Source organism: Pelodiscus sinensis, chromosome 6, assembly GCF_049634645.1.
Source record: "Pelodiscus sinensis isolate JC-2024 chromosome 6, ASM4963464v1, whole genome shotgun sequence".
Taxonomy (NCBI): domain Eukaryota; kingdom Metazoa; phylum Chordata; order Testudines; family Trionychidae; genus Pelodiscus; species Pelodiscus sinensis.
The window spans coordinates 102829458-102846116 of NC_134716.1; the positions used below are offsets into that span (position 1 = coordinate 102829458).

At 45.3% G+C, this 16659-nt stretch overlaps 1 protein-coding gene across 1 annotated transcript in view; it reads left to right on the top strand.

Moving 5' to 3' along the window:
* Positions 1-16659, top strand: part of PLCXD3 (phosphatidylinositol specific phospholipase C X domain containing 3) — a 134575-nt gene that overhangs the window by 77616 nt on the left and 40300 nt on the right. The window contains exon 2 of the mRNA XM_006139494.4: positions 5213-5921. Coding sequence (XP_006139556.2) covers positions 5213-5921 — 709 coding nt within the window. The remainder of the gene's footprint in view (positions 1-5212; positions 5922-16659) is intronic.

The window sequence follows — 16659 nt, forward strand, 5'->3', positions numbered from 1 at the left end:
CGAACACTGCACTGAGCTGCAGCCACTCCATCACCCAGCCCTTCTTGGAGGCAGCCTGTGGCAGAATAAATGTTGCAGGAAAACTGGCCCTTGCAATATCATTCAATAGTGGATATGACAATGGGCTAGCAATGAGAAAATGTTGTTTCCGTTCCTGGGTCTCCTGCTGTAACACTCTTGGCAAGTCATTTTGCTTCTTTATGCCTCCCACGCACTGTTGTCCATCTTGTCTGTTTAAACTGTAAGGTCTTTGGAGCAGATTTTCTCTTGCTGCTACCTTTATGATGTGGCTAATATCAACTGAGATCTCTGCTGTGATACAAATGGTAAGGGTGCAGAGCTGCAGCCTTCCATGTGCAGGAAGTTAGCTTCAGGGCTCTTGCAGCTACTACTCTCACGACATGGATATAATACAACCCAAAAGCTCTTGAAAGGAAGCTGGAGGGTCCCAGAGAACCTACAGCAAGCCTGGGGGTTTCTGGCTCTGAGAGTGCAGTTGAAGAATAGATGACTAGTCCAAGGCCACAGAGCCTTTTGATACCTTTTAATGACTTCTTCTCATCCAGTCTGCACAACATGGCCCAGTGTCTCTAAACTAATGGCACTCTTCTCTCCTGTTGTGGATTCTGGCCTGTGCATAAGAATACAAACATTACTTTTCTGACAGAAAATATTCACAAGTTTGCCAGCCATGAAATGAATTTTCCCCTCCTCCTGTATATTGTCTATGGCTTGCTTTACAAAAGTTAAATAGTGTATATCGGTAAACGTAATCCTCTGAGAAGACTTTTTGTGCTGTTCCTCTTGGCTCTAGTCATTTAAATAATTACTTTTTATATTGACTAGGTGTGTATTAGGAGTTGTATGCCTTCTTTTGGAAGATCAGGCTACCAGAGGCAACTAGCAGGAACAGACTAATGGTCTAGTTAGTCTATTTTCCCATAAAATTGGGGCTTAGTACTACAGTCAACTGCTACCATACAAATCCTTACAGAACTTTTCATGTATCCATTTATTTTTCCTGTAATACGTTGAAACATAAGTCACTCCTCTAATCTGCTAGTAACAGATTTAGCATTAAAATGCTGTATGCAGATCTAGTCTATTAGGATAGCTCTGTGTAACCACATATATCTCTCTGATCTAACCAGGCTGTGCAAGGAATATATCAGAACAACACTTATTGGAAGCAAGCTTAATCACAGCTCTCAGTTGATTTAAAATAAAATGCAGTTCAAGAAGGCAGTTAAGACAATAAGGGGGAAATGGGACTTTTAGGGAGATACTAGGAGGGTGGTTTTAATATTGGATGAAGGAATTCTTTGGCATCAAAAAATTAAATCAACGAAAGCTTGAGATGGGCAATAACAACTTTTTTCTTTCTTGTAAAGAAGAAAACTTTTCATCTGTCATTGCAATGTACAAGGTTCATCGTGCTTTAGCTAATATGTTATCAAAATTAGCAAACTGGGGAGTACTTTCACCTTGATCTGTTGGTTTGCCACAGCTTTCAAAGTCATTGGGACTTAAGCATTGGTGAAAATCCTACTGTTTATGCTAGGCATTTGAATTACTTAGAGCCTAGTTTTATGTTCCCAAAAACTCCAGAGGGGGTTTCATGTCACCACCTATAGGGGTGAGGAAAGGGACCCTTTCCCCTCTCCCTTCCCAATATCTTCTGGGGGGGAGATTGTTTTCCGTTTTAATTTCTTTCGTCAGAAATATGGCCACAGCAGTCGATGGGGCATTGGACAGAGAGGTCCAGAATTCTGATGTGGCACTGAATGTTTTCTCTCACATTTTGCTGGCTGATTCTTGCTCACATGCCCAGAATTTAACTAATCACCGTGTGTTGGGTCAGGAAAGAATTTTCTTTGACTGGCCATGATGTTAAGGGAGGTTAAATTTCATACCCAGTGTGTGGCTGCAGGTCACTTACCAGGATTTTCTGGGTTTGACTTTAATTTTCCCCTGCCATTGTGGGGATTTCAGGCACTGGTACACCTTAGTCTCTCTGATTCTGTGGCACATAACTGAAGTCTGTCTGCTGTAATATTTTGGTCTTATTTCAGTTGCCTCCCACAAACCTAGTTATAACCACCAGGTGGATTTGAACCTGGCATCTCCGGAGCTTAGTATAGGAGCCTCTACAGCTTGAGCTATAAAGCCATCTGGCTCTTAACCCATCCTGTAGAGGTCTCTTGTTCTTATCTGTTGCTGTAGTCTAGGTACCACTGCATGAGACAATGAACCACACTAGGTGAGTGGGTTACATAGGATCCAGCGTGCAGTTGCTGGGTGGGTTAGTAGTCTGTGATATAAGGAGGTCAGACTACTGGTTAGATGATCTTGTGGTACCGTACAGCCTGAAACTTGATGGCTCCAGTGCTGCAGCCCATTCTGGGCACAAATGTCCCATTGACTTCAAAGGGATATGCACAAACTTCGGGGTTCAGGCCCTTTGTGTTCTGATGAATTTCACCCATAGAGCTAGCTGCTGTGCTGGAGCCTATAAACCCATCCCAGGCAGGCTGTGGGCTGAGGCAAAGGGTTGAGGTGGGGAAAGGAGTGCGGGGAGTGGGCTCTGGGCTACACTTACCAACATGTCCCTTAGCTCTTAAGCATAGGGGCAGCCAGGTGGTTCTGCCCATGTAGGTTGCAGTGTTGTTGCTCAGAGTGGAAGCAGCATGCATGGAGCCTCCCTGGCCATTTCTTCCCCTAGCACCCAAAGAGACATGTTGCCGCTTCCAGAAACCATGCAAAGCCAGGTGGGAAGCTTGCCAGCCCTGCCAACCAGACTTTAATGGGCCAGTCAGCAATGCTCACCAGAGCTGCCAGGGTTCCTTTTCAATGGATGTTCCAGTCAAAAACCAGACACCTGGCAAACCTGTCAAAATAGGGTTTGTGGGGGGTCAGGAGCATGCACCCTTTCCTGTACCTCACTACCCTGCTACTTCACACTGGTGTTTATTCTATAATCAGATTATCTAAACCAGCAACAAATGTGTGCTCCTGGATCACTATACAGCTTAATATGGAGAAGCAAGCAGTCCCTTTAGAACTCCAGTGGCCCAGATCTCCATTCATACAAACCGGACTTCTGTGATGAAAGGTTATTAAAGCTAAAAATCACCACATATTAGGTTCTTTGGCTGCAATGTTGTTTTTGGTGGAAGGATTTTGGCATATGTTGGCCTCAATCATTTAGTAAACTAACTAAAGATTTATTAACTAGGAAAATAAATGAGTGTTATGAAAAGGTTAAGGCAGGTATAACATATTACAGGTAGATCAGAGCATATAGTCCAATATGTTAGTAGGGATGTTAAATCTGCAAGTTTTCTAGTCTCTCTGAGTTGTTCAAATAGCTTTTTGGGAACCTTAATCCTTTTGTTCAATCTTCTTGTCAGAATTAGTAGTCCAGAGATGGGGTAGGAAAAAGGTGGCTGGGGGCATTTCTTCTCCATTTATATCTTCACTCTTTTTGCCAGAAAAATCCTGGCTGTGTTTCAGGTCAAGCAGTTTAATGGCATATGTGCTCTGCCATCTGTCCTTCAGCTGGACTGCAGATTCTAGCTTGCACCTTTGCTTACGTGCTGTCTGAGGTGTCATAAGGGAAGACATGCAGACGTCCTTGTTTACACCTCCTTTGTTATTTCTGAAGAGCTAGCCTGGGGGTGTTTGAGACCCACAACATGTTTGAGTTAAACTCAAAGCAAAAGTTCAAAACTTCACACACAGTTTCGATGTACACATTATAACAAGATAATATTTAACAGATTACACCTTTTCCAATGATACCTCACAAGTGTTACAATTTTGTAACAGTAATGACCAGGAAGTGACTGTCATCTTCCTCTTTAGACTGCATTACAGTGTTTTTAAGAATGGAAAAAACCTTCTAGGGAGGCTCATGAACAAAGCTTCAAGGGTTCCAGATTCACTTCTACCATAGACAGCTGGGGTCTGTTGGTGTTACATCTGCCTTAGTTATACATGTTAAACTATCATTCTTACACTGTTTCTCCCATGAGTGCAAAATTTGGGATATCCTTTTCAAAAGTAACTGGTTTAGGATAAGGATGTTAAAGACTAGTTGACTATTTGATAAGCAAATGCTTATCGATAGTCAGTTGACCTGTTGATTTCCCCCTGCCCCCTTTCTGCCTCTATCATAGGCAGCAAAGATGGGGGAAAAGGTGGGACTTCGAAGGGCAATGCCGCACAGCTGATCCCAGCTCAGCTGAGTGGCACTGCCCCTTTGAAATGCCGAAGTGGTGTTTCAAAGCAGCAGTGCCGCATGGAGCCCAGGGTCCTGATCCTGGGCTCCCCGTGGCATTTTTGTGGGACCCAGCATCAGCTGGAGAGTCCCCAGCTGAATCCAGGTTCTGGGGAAATGCTGCACAGAACCTGTGGTCAGCTGGGGAGTCCCCAGATGATCCCAGGTTCTGCTGAAATGCCACACAGAGCCTGGGATCATCTGCGTAGTCCCCAGCTGACCCCAGGCTCCACGTGGCATTTCAAATTCACAGCACAACATGGAGCCCGGGGTCAGCAGGGAACTCTGAGTCCCCCGCTGACACCACGCTCCATGAGTCCACTTCTGCTTTGAAATGCACAAGAGCCCCCATTGGCTCTTGTACGTTTCAAAGGAGGAATGTGGAAGTGCATATCAACTAGTTGAGTAGTCAATGGAAATTCCATTGACTACTCGACTAGTAAGTTAACCGCAACTAAACATCCTTAGTTTAGGATTCTGATTGAAAGTCAGTGGGATTTAGGCCATGTGGGTGCTTTTGAAAACCGTTAGTTTTTTGTAAAATTTCAAAGATATGTACTTTAGCTCATTATCATCATTCATCATGTGAACAGATGTATTGGGCCTAATACTCTTCTCATTTACACAGGTAGTACATACTTGTACAGTTACCCCTGACTGAGATTCAGGGCCATTGACTTCAGTAGCACTAAGGGCATAACCAAGAGGTACTCGTGAAAGTAATACTCATTTTATTTAGTTCCCTTAAGAGTGCCAAAAGAGCGAATATTGATTCCATGAAAATAATACATTGGGGATGGGACAGATGGTAAGAAAAGGTCAATTTGAGAGCATCTTTGTGCTGATCAAAAAATAGATTATCCTGAAAGAGAGGAGTATTTATAACTTCAAGTGTGTGAATGTAACATTGATTTTCCTTTGTTATATTTTTAGGATCTCATGACTCCTTTAGCTTCTACATTGATGAAGCATCTCCAGTTGGACCTGAACAACCAGAAACTGTCCAGAATTTTGTCTCTGTATTTGGGACTGTGGCTAAAAAGTTGATGAGAAAGTGGTTGGCAACACAGACGATGAACTTTACTAGCCAGCTGGGTTCAGGTATACGATATTTTGATCTCAGAATTTCCACTAAACCCAGAGACCCTGATAATGAACTTTACTTTGCTCATGGTTTATTCAGTGCCAAAGTCAATGAGGGCCTTGAAGAGATCAATGCATTTCTGACTGACCACCACAAAGAAGTGGTCTTCTTGGACTTCAATCATTTCTATGGGATGCAGAAATATCATCATGAGAACCTGGTCCAAATGCTCAAAGGCATCTTTGGGAATAAAATGTGCCCTGCTATATTTGCCCAAGAAGTAAGTCTCCAGTACCTGTGGGAGAAGGATTACCAAGTGTTGGTATTTTATCACAGTCCAGTGGCTCTTGAGGTACCATTTCTTTGGCCAGGGCAGATGATGCCAGCTCCTTGGGCAAATACAACAGACCCAGAAAAACTGATTCAGTTTCTTCAGGCATCAATCATTGAGAGAAGAAAGAAAGGCTCCTTTTTTATATCTCAAGTGGTGCTGACCCCCAAAGCTAGTACTGTGGTTAAGGGTGTTGCTAGTGGACTCAGAGAAACAATCACAGAAAGGTAAGTGTCTGGAAGGCACTGTGTGCTCAAACTGATTGTGTTCTATGTGTCATTAACTCTGCTTCTATCGCTCTGATTGTGGAAGACTTAGCAGGTGCATTTCTTTTCTCTTTGCTATGATGGGTTAGAGTCAAAGCTCAAAGGTGATCTTAAAGTATTGAAAGGAAACAATAGTGAAAGACGAGTGCTTGTACCTTGAAAGCATTTGCATTAAGCATAAAGTCCAGATTCTTTCTGGATTCTATTTCCCACATGCCCTTTTTTATTACTATTTAACATTGCAAACATTTATTCAAAAGTTGTGCTTTTTAGATATGGGCAGGTCTATGCCATAACTAAACCCTGTCTGGGATCAATTACTGGCTCCAGGCACGGATTGCACATACTGGAGAAACAAGTATCAATTGCTGTCTCTTAAAACCAGAAAATGCAACATTTTCTTCTTTATATACCTTCACGCACCCTAGACAGACATAGGACAGAGTCCAAGCATCCTTCTTTGTTGAATTTCAGACATCATATCAAATGTGGCAGGGTTCTTTTGTAGACTGGTTCCTTCCCAAATGCTCAAGCATTCCTCATATAGAAAGAGGCAAAATTCTCTGCAGATCTAGTGCATGTACCAAATGAATAGCAAGTTGGCAAGTTGTTACTAGATGATGATTATTAGCTGTTACATTATAACAATCAGTTCACATTTAAGAAATCTCACTATTTAAATGTTCCTAACTTGTACAAACCACAACCCACTTATACCAAACCACCTAAAAGCAGTGATTCTCAACCAGGGGTCCAGAACCCCTTGGAGGGCACAAGCAGATTTCAGGGGGTCCTCCCAACAGGACAGTGTTAGACCCAGGGGGGGTCAGAGCAGAAAGTTGAAGCCCAGGGCTCGGAGTCCCACTGCCTGTGGCTGAAGCTGAAGCCTGGGCAACTTAGCTTTTGGGGGTGCCCTATGGCATGGGGCCCAGGCAGTTGCCCTTCTTGTTACCCCGTAATGCTGGCCCTGGCTTTAATATGCAGAAAATCAGTTGTTTGTGGCACAGGTGGGCTGTGCAATTTTTATCACGTTAGGGGCCTCAGAAAGAAAGATTGAGAACTTCTGCCATAAAGTCACCTTTGTGAGACTATGTGCCTGCCAAATCTCAGGTGGTCACCACACTACTATTATGGCATGTTTACTCTGGAATCAAAGTATGATTGCATCATGTATCGACATGCTGGCGCTAACTGCAATCTCTCTAGCTCATGTACCAAGAGTGATGAAGCTGTGGCAGCACAGACTTCAGGAAGGGCTTACCACTTGACTATGTACCCGCCCAGGACCCTGGGTACTTCCGTAGCCCATCCTGAAATCCGTGCTATTGTGACTTCGTGGCTCTTGAAGGCTAGCTTGGATTCATACGTGCTGCAGTCCCACATCCAGTGGCAATGCAGACATACGCTAAGCCTCAAGAAAATTGCAAACCAAAAAGCTATAATAAGGAACATGACGTGTTCTTTTTAAAGATTTATGATTCATTGATATTAAATTTGTATTGGAATGGGAATCAGCACAGCACATAAATAATATTTTGTACACTTTGCAGAGATGCACATAAGTTGAGAGTCTCAGTAAGGAATACTGCCTCCTGCCATATAACGAATGGCTAAGAATGAACTATTTTCCCCACATAATTGTGACGCATGCCCCCAGACACTGTCTCATTGTTGAAAGGGGCTGAGTTGCTTGTATGACAGCTTTCCAAAAGAAATTCAGACTAAGGAAAAACCAGGTTAAACTTCAGCAAAAATCATGAGCACAAAAATGATATAAGTAATTGAAAATGACTTCAGAACGTAAATGCATGTGCAACTTGACCCACAGATCTTGCTGTGTAATGTCTATAAGCTCTTTGGGGAAGGGAATGTCTCTGCGGATATGTCTGTGCTGCAGTAGAAATCCTGCTGCCCAGAGTTCCATAGCCTGGGTTAGTTGACAAGGGCTTGGTCTTGTGGGAGCTAAAAATGTCAGTTTGTACATCCAAGCTTAGCTGGAGCACTAGGCTCCAAGACCCCCTCTGCCGGTTGGATCTCAGAGCCCGTACTACTACATTGTAGTTGTATAGCCTCCATAACCTGAGCCACATCAACCCTGCTGACCCAGGCCAGCTGCAGCTGTGCAGTAGGTCTTTTATCATAGTGTAGACGTACCTTTGTTGTGTGTCTAGAAAGGACCCCTATTTCTTACCTTTACTTTGTCACAAGCTTTTGCTTTTGAACCTTCAGTAGCACAAGGGACAAACCATACGTCTCTCACTCATTACTGGAATAAGGCTTCTTAAAATTGTAATGCCAGAGTGGGAGGCAAACCCTGCAAGAATTTGTTTTTGTTTCCTCCTGCTCAAAAAAAAAAAGCCCATTCTGTAGCTGTTTGGAAGAAAATAAGGCATAAATGGAGTGCAGAACTGAAAGATTGGTGTAAATTTGTAATCTGAATCTCCAAGTACTCCGATTCTTATTTCTGCCTGGAATTTGAACCTATCACTAATTAACATATTTGAAATGTCTGAAAATTGTTGGGCAGGAATGTGTGGTGACCATGGCTTTCAAAACTGTAATTGAGACTTTCCCATGAGACACAACTATGGATCTAAAACTGGTCTGAAATATTTATTCTCCCAGTCCCCTTGGTAACAATTGTAAGAGAGACAAACTTTCCAAATGTTTCAGAACCATGACATAGTGCCTGCCAAGAATGATGGAATTTCATTAGTTAAACCAAAAATACTGTGCAGCAGGATAGAGCCGATGGGAGCATATGTGAGATCTACATAGTTAATAGCACTGAACTCACTGTGATAACTACTTTGAAAATGAAGATCAAATATTCCAAAGCTGCAGCCCATGTGACTGTGATTTGTTCAAAAATAGATAGATGAGCAATCCAAGGCAGCAAAACAATACTACTAAGTATAGAACTCTTCTCAACATCTCTGCATTCGGATTTTAGTAGTTGGTAAGCATGTAATCCATTCTGCATGGGATGAATGTATGCAACACATCAGTAAGGTACATTCTAATTAACTAAAAAGCTTTGCCCTTGTCTGAGTGGCTACATAATTCAGATGATAGTGTGGTGTGGATATTACTACTGTGTGTGCTCTGTGCTATACAGTGCTTGTTAATTGATATAGTAAAAATAACACACGCACACATGTACTCTCTCTTTACTGGATACTCTAGAAACTGTAATATGCCTGACCAGTAGCTAAACAGTGAAGCATCTCCTTGTTGATGCTGGAGCATTTTCGCATTGCCCAAAGTAATGCAATACTCAGTATATTCAGGGTCGGATTACACCTTACACCTAAGTACAAGATCATCAGTGCCCTTCTCCCCTTCCGACCCCCCACTACTTTAACAAACTTTTAACCTTTAACAAAATACAGGACTATGTAGCACTTTAAAGACTAACAAGATGGTTTATTAGATGATGAGCTTTCGTGGGCCAGACCCACTTCCTAAGCTCATCATCTAATAAACCATCTTGTTAGTCTTTAAAGTGCTACATAGTCCTGTATTTTGTTTCAGCTACACCAGAGTAACACGGCTACATTTCTATCACTATTTTAACCTTTAGTTGTTCCTAGAATGCCCCTAGGCTCGTGCCTACTGTCCCTAATTGAAAATCCATCCCTAAGACTACTTCTAACACATCATGTAGCACAAACAAAAAAGTTTGCAGCTGAATATGATTATTTTTACCACACTGAGCTTGTGCTTGTTCTGGCCAAGGCTAAGCGTAGTGTTATCCACCACCACATGAATGCACTATTGCAGTACCAGTGCAGATTACAAATACTGGTTTAGCAGCAAGAAATGCTGCAATTTATGCTATCAATGTAATCCACGGTGCTTCGGCCCACCCTTCAGTGACTACTTTAGTAGCTCAGACCATTCTGCCAGTCACTTATCTACTGTTTGCTTGTAGGCCCAAGGAGAGCCATTGATTACTGAGCTAGTATTAGTGGTGCACATCCCTCATTCAGGATAAGTCCGCAACAAACTGAGACAAACATATGTGGTCTCTGCTTGGCTCTGTTCCACCTGTAGAGTAGCCCACTTGTCTCTCTCCAACCCCACCCCCATCTTCCAAAGATGGAAAATGAAACGTGGTTGTTATTGGGGCTTTATTTAAAATTTTGTAAACATTGTTTGGTCCTTAAAAGATTCACCTGCAAAGAACAAACATCAAAGGATAGAAGACAGCCAACCCAGGGCACGTGGACAGATGTACTTATTTACTGGGCCTTAGCTGATGCCTCACAGCATCTCCCTCATACATGAGATCTGCAAAACAATGATAGGGGGCATGCATTAAATGATACATAGCGCACAAATCCCTTCCCACTATTCCCTAGTAGAACCATTTATCTCCCCAGCTACACCCGTTGCTATTCATCCCATCAAGAACCATTTTGTTCTCTGAGCTCCCACTGCAGGAAGTGAACAATCAGGGCAGAGGTTGCCAACTGGGGAGTGCCGTTGTGCACGCAGGCCACCTCAGTCTCTGTCTCCCACAGGGGAACACAAGAGAAAAGGGAGCCATTATTTAACTGCAAAATAGAATAGGGAAAAAATATTAAGCTTGAAAAAAACAATAAGTGACTGACAATTAAATCCAGCTCCTAGTTTTCTGGTTCATAACCCCCACCCAAAAATATCCCCACTCCTACAATAGTCATCAAGCCTCTAGGCCTGGTGTCGGTTCAGCAGAGGCTTACTAAGTGGGTGAGTCTGGTGTCCCTCTGCCTTGGCATCTGCACTGTGAATAACTTCATATCCAAGAACGATACGCGCACACAAAGAGCATATACATACATATTCAAGGGATTATAAGCTTTTCAAGGATATGTCACATGCCCCATTTTGCATGAATAATATTTGTTATGCATATTTATATTAAACACATTTCCATAACCAATATGGGGTCAAGGTGTCACAATGGCAACCAAGATAAAAGGGGTTTTATCTTTCTAAAACACAATTCAATAGCAGATACACTATTTGCTAAAATGCTTTGCTATTGACATTCCATGTGAGTCTGTGGGACAGTAATTTGAAAAGACATCATATATATAGTAGTTCAGTGTCTGTGCGTCTGTAACGCTGACGTACAAGGCCATGCACCCTGGCCGTGTACGTCAGTGCCCCGCCCCCTTCCCCACCCTCCGTGGCAGTTCGGCCAGCCTGGGGAGCGCAGACCCCAAAGAGCCGCTTGCTCCCCTGCCGGGCCCGGCGGGAGCGCCACTCAGCTGGGAGTGCCGCAGCGCACCATGCAGGGAGGGGAAGGGGGCAGGGCTGGCTGGAAGGGGGGTGGAAAGCAGAGCTGGGGGAGGAATTGGCGGCTGTAGGGGAGGATGGGGGGGCCCAGAGGAAGGGGGGAGGGAGGCAGTGCTGGTGGGGGGGTGTCTGGGGAGGTGTGGGGCTGGCCAGCAGGAAGAGGGGGTGGGAAGCAGAGCTGGGGGAGGATCGGGGGCCATAGGGCTGGACGGGAGGAGCGGGGTGGGAAGCAGACTTGGTGGGGGGTGCAGCCACTGGCCGCAGCCAGACCCCAAAGGGCCGCTTGCTGCCGCTTGCTCCCCCGCTGGGGCCCAGCTGAGTGCCGCTCAGGTGGGCCCGGTGGGACAGGGGGTGGGGTGGGGTGGTGATGTACACAGCCAGGGGGCGGGGCTGTGTACATCACTGCCCCCTTTTCCTCCTCCCACCGTGGCACTGAGTGGTGCGCCCCTCAGCCGAGCTGCCGTGGGGAGGGCAGTGATGTAGACAGTGATGTCCCCGCCCCCCTTCACTCAGCTGAGTGCTGTGCCCCTCAGCCGGGCCACCGGGAGAGCCAGCAGCGCAAGGGGCTGCCCCGGACCCAGCTGTGTACATCACTGCCCTGCCCCCTTCCCTGGCGGCAGCCCAGCTGAGCAGTCAGCACTCAGCCAAGCGCCATGGCGAGAGGGAAGGGGAAGAGGGGCGAGGAGAGACCGAGGGGGGAGAGAGAGGCAGGAGGAGGGGGTGGAGAGATAGGGAGAGTGAGAGGCAGGAGGGGGAGGAGAGCTGCGGGGGGAGGCAGTAGGGGGAGAGAGAGAGAGAGAGAGAGAGAGAGAGAGACAGAGCAAGAGAGCTCAGGAGAGAAGACCTGAAAATCCCATCCTATGACAGGCTAATTGGCTAGTTATTTATATAGTAGTCCAATGTCTGTGACTCTGTAACGCCGAAATGCTGGCTGTTCCCTCTGGGGGGTGCCGTTGCCTGAAATGCTGGCTGTTCCCTCTGGGTGGCCCATGTTGCATGGTGAGTGTGATGCCCAAACGGCTGCTTGCTCCCCCGTGACGGCCCAGCTGAGCGGCGCTTAAGTCAGCCGAGTGCCACAGCGGGAGGGGAAGGTGGCGGGGCGGTGATGTGCGGTGTCACAGTGGCTCCAGCCCTCGCCCCCGGCCGTGAACATCCCCACCTCGCCCTCTTTCGCCTCCTGCCATGGCGCTTGGCTGACTTCTGCACCGCTCAGCCAGGCCGCCACGTGGGAGCAAGTGGCGCAAGTGACTGTTTGGGCTCTACACTCCTCATGCAGCACGAGGAACGCTGAGCCCAAAAGGCCATTTGGGCTCTGCGGTCCCCCGAGTGAGAGGCAGGAGGGAGAGGAGAAGAGAAAGAGAGAGGCGGGAGGTGTAGGAGAACAGAGAGAGATGGGGAGAGGCAGTAGGAGGAGGAGGAGAGAGAGAGAGACCGGAGGCTCAGGAGAGAAGACTGACATGGAGGAGACCTGAAAAGCCTGTCTTATGACAGGCCAATTGGCTAGTTTATAATATTATCAGCTTCCTCGTATGACCACAAACTCAGTGCAGCTTGGAATTCTATATAGCAGAATTGGCCTTCAAGGATTTTAATGAGAAGAATTGTTCACATGACTATATATTATGTTTCTTGGAGATGATAAAAACTTTGAAGACTAACAATATGTTTTCAGGCTTAACATTCTGTCATGCAGCGTTTATATGCCAAGAAATATTCTTTGATTAGCAAACAGTACACACAAAATGAATTACTTTCCTTTTGCTTATTGAATTACCTTGACAGTCAAACAGCTGCCTTTAGCACATCTGAAAGACAGTTGTGATACAGACTTTTTTGATATGCATAAAGCTGTACTTTACATGAATCTGTTTTGTTTTCTGACTTTCAGTGGAATTGCCAATTTTATCTGTGCCTGATAAATGACATTGAAGCTGTTCTTACTCTTGATATCTCTGAAGTTGAAGAATGTAGGGTTGAATAGTATAGCATCTTTAGAGAATGCAGGAATGTTGAGGTACTTTTGAGGTTTCTGGATTGGAGAACAGAAAATAAGACACACATCCATCCATATCTGCAAAGTAATATTTTATTTCCAAATTAATCTCCAAGGATAACGCACCTCTCAGCAGATATCTGACTCATCCTTGCCTCACACATTAAAGTGTCCCATTGTGCCTTAGCAACCAAGGTAAAAACAAAAACATGTGAAAACTTTGACTCAAGCAAAGCCTAAGAAAGGGGGGGGGGGGGAGAGAATAACTAGGTGAAGAGAGGCTGCCTGAAGAGGGATCATCTTCAGCTGCTGTCACAAGCTAAGCAGGGTCAGACCTAGGAGGGAAAACATAAGAACGGACATATTGGTCCATCTAGCCCAGTATCCTGGCTGCTGACAGTGGCCAATGCCAGATGCCCCAGAGGGAAGGATCACAACAGGTAATCCTCACCTGATCCCTTCCCTGTCACCCATTTCCAGACAAACAGAAGCTAGGGACACCATTCCTACCCATCCTGGCTAATAGCCATTTATGGACCTAACCTCTTTTTTTGAACCCTGTTAAAGTCGTAGCCTTCACCACATCCTCTAGCAAGGAGTTCCACAGGTTGACTGTACACCGAGTGAAGAAAAACATCATTCAAACAGAAATCCTATGTGCTGCAAAAACTGGTGGTGACAACTCAATATATGGCACTGCTATACTTCAAAGTTATTTCTCACCCTAATACAGCTTTCGTTGCTGTTGGCGGTGAAGACACTTGGTGTTTGCAACCCAAATATTGAAGCAGGAGGCTTTTTTTCCTTCTAATTTTTGGGAGGGGGGGTTACCATTTTTACCTGATTTATTGATTACATTGTCCTATATAGCAACTTGCCTGCTTCAAGCTTGAGGCTTCTACTCATGCACTGCTTCTTTTCCCTTATTTTTGTTGACTAAGGTTGGTGGTCTTTGGCCATTTTTTATGAAGCCAAAGCAGTAGTTCCATTCCCCAGGCACATGAATATATTTTCTAGAAGTAAAGAAAACTCAGATCCTTAATTTTCCCTTCTCCCTCTGACTGTCCATACTATTTAGACCAGGGCCGGGAAGCCTGTGGGTGCCTCAGCCAGGCACCCTGCCTGTTTGGCACTCAGAAAAGTCAGCTGCAGGGCCATGTGCCTCTGTCAATGCTGTGAGCCCAGGGGGAGAGGGAAGAGGTTTCTCACCCTGTCCATGCTCCCAGCACAATCTTGCCGCTCCCATTTACCAGTCTACAGCCAATAGTAGTTCCCTGTTTGCAGGACAGACAGCATGTGAAATACCCCTCTTTCTTCTTCTGGGCTTGCAGTGTTCAGAGCAGTATACATGACCCCTACAGCTGCTCTGAGCTTTTGTGGGGGCATGGAAGCATCTCCTGGCTAGTGCCTGCTTCTAGCACCCCAACCCCTCCCTCCCCATAATCTTCTGCCTCTCTTCCTGCACCACTACCTCACATAACCAAATATTCTTTTCCCCCTCCTGTTTCTCTACTCCATATAACCCAAAGCCCTCTGCACCCCCACTTCTGCATGAATATCACTTTCCAGACCCTGCATCCTCTCCTATACCTGTGTTCCAGGACATAATCCCCTCCCAGACCTTGCATCCAAGTCCCCTGCCCCAGGTCACAACTCAGATCCCTGCATCCCCTTCCTCCACACCTGCCCTGGATCAGAATCCTCTCCTTCACCCCAGTCCCAAGTCACAACCCTCTCCTTCACCTAAACTCCCTCCTAGATCCCACACCCCATCCTGCACTCCAGTCCTCTACCCCAAGCTTCCTTCCGTACCCAGCCTCAATCCCAGACCCTGCAATTCCTCATTAATATCATGCAAGAGTACAACCCTTGGCCGGTTACCAAATTCTTGGAGTGCTTCCCTCCTCTCTCCCCCCCCCCCCCATCAAAAATTGTTGCCCACCCTTGATTTAGACTGTAAAATCCTCTAGGCAGGGACTGGTGTTCTTAGAGAGAGAGAGAGACACACGGAGACAGAGGGGACATATCCAGCACAGCTGAGTCCCATCTTCAATTACCACAACTAGACACTAGTGTAAGAGTAGCCAACCAATTAGAGATGAAGAGTCAAAATAGCTGTGGATAGAGTGTGAAGAGCCACATGTTATATATTTATTTTTATATAGCTAGCTAGCTAAAATACTCAAGATGTAGTGATAAAAATAACATTACAGGACATTTCGGACAAAAACGAATAAAAACGTGTCTAGTCACTTAAAAAATTCATGGCCAGTCCATAGATCTTCAGAAAACTTGACAAGGAACAACCATCAAATTTAAAAAAAAAAGAAAAGAAAGAAAAACCCTTAAAAATACAGTAATATTATCACACTTAAAAAAAAGCATCCCCCATGTATTTTAAATTTAACACTACTGCAGTGTCCTGTGAGTTGTTTTTTTTTTTTTTAATTTACCTGAACTGAGAAGTAAATTAGCACAATTTGAAGTATCTGTTTCACTCCAGTTTGTCGATCTCTCTGGTATGGTTTCCTCATTTTTTTTACTTATGAAGATTCTGGCTGTTTTATCGTTCTAAAAATACAGGTCTGTCCTAGACTGCAAATATAAGAGGTTCAAAAACAATAAGGGTGAAACTCGTATCTCAGAATAATTGCTTCAGCCTGGCAAACAATAGCTTTTGAATTTTCTTTAAAGAAACTCAGTATAAACCAGTTATATGCTAATTTGTTTTTTGCCCTGGAATTTGAGTATGATGTGTTGGCTACCTTGTTCTGCATCCATAAAGACTTTGAGTTTAAGGTGCTCGCCCTCTTCCTCCTCTCACTCCTCCCCGCCCTCCCCCCCCCCACTGCTGCTCTAACCCAATGCCTCTCCTCTTCCCCAGAGCCAGGCACCCCTCCCCTCCCCCCACTCCCACCCCCACCCCCATCCCAACCCAATCCCCTGTCCTCCCCCAGAGCTAGCTACCCTCAGCTCCCCGCTCTAACCTCTCCCCCCAGAGCCAGGAACTCCCAGCCCCTCTCCCCCACCCAATGCCTAGATCCCGGAGCTGCCGCCGCCACGCACTTCTCCCTCCCGGTGCTGGGGCGTGTGCACAGAGTGGCTGGCCATGAGCAGTCCAGGCATGCAGCTCAGAACTAGCAAGAGCCGCATTTCTTTAAGCAAAGAGCCGCATGCAGCTTGAAAGTTGCGGGTTGGCTACCCCTGCACTAGTGGAAAATAAACATCAACTGTGGCAGTTGCACAGCATTTTCTGAGATATGTCCCCATGTTCATTTTATTGTAGTTCTGGTTATTTCTGTTAATCACCATAGCTTCTGAGTATAAGTGGATTTCAATACATCTTTTTCTCTTCAGGGTTTTGTTGTCGTACCCCATGAACCTAGAACAGTACACACAAATGCAGCAAAATACAAAAAA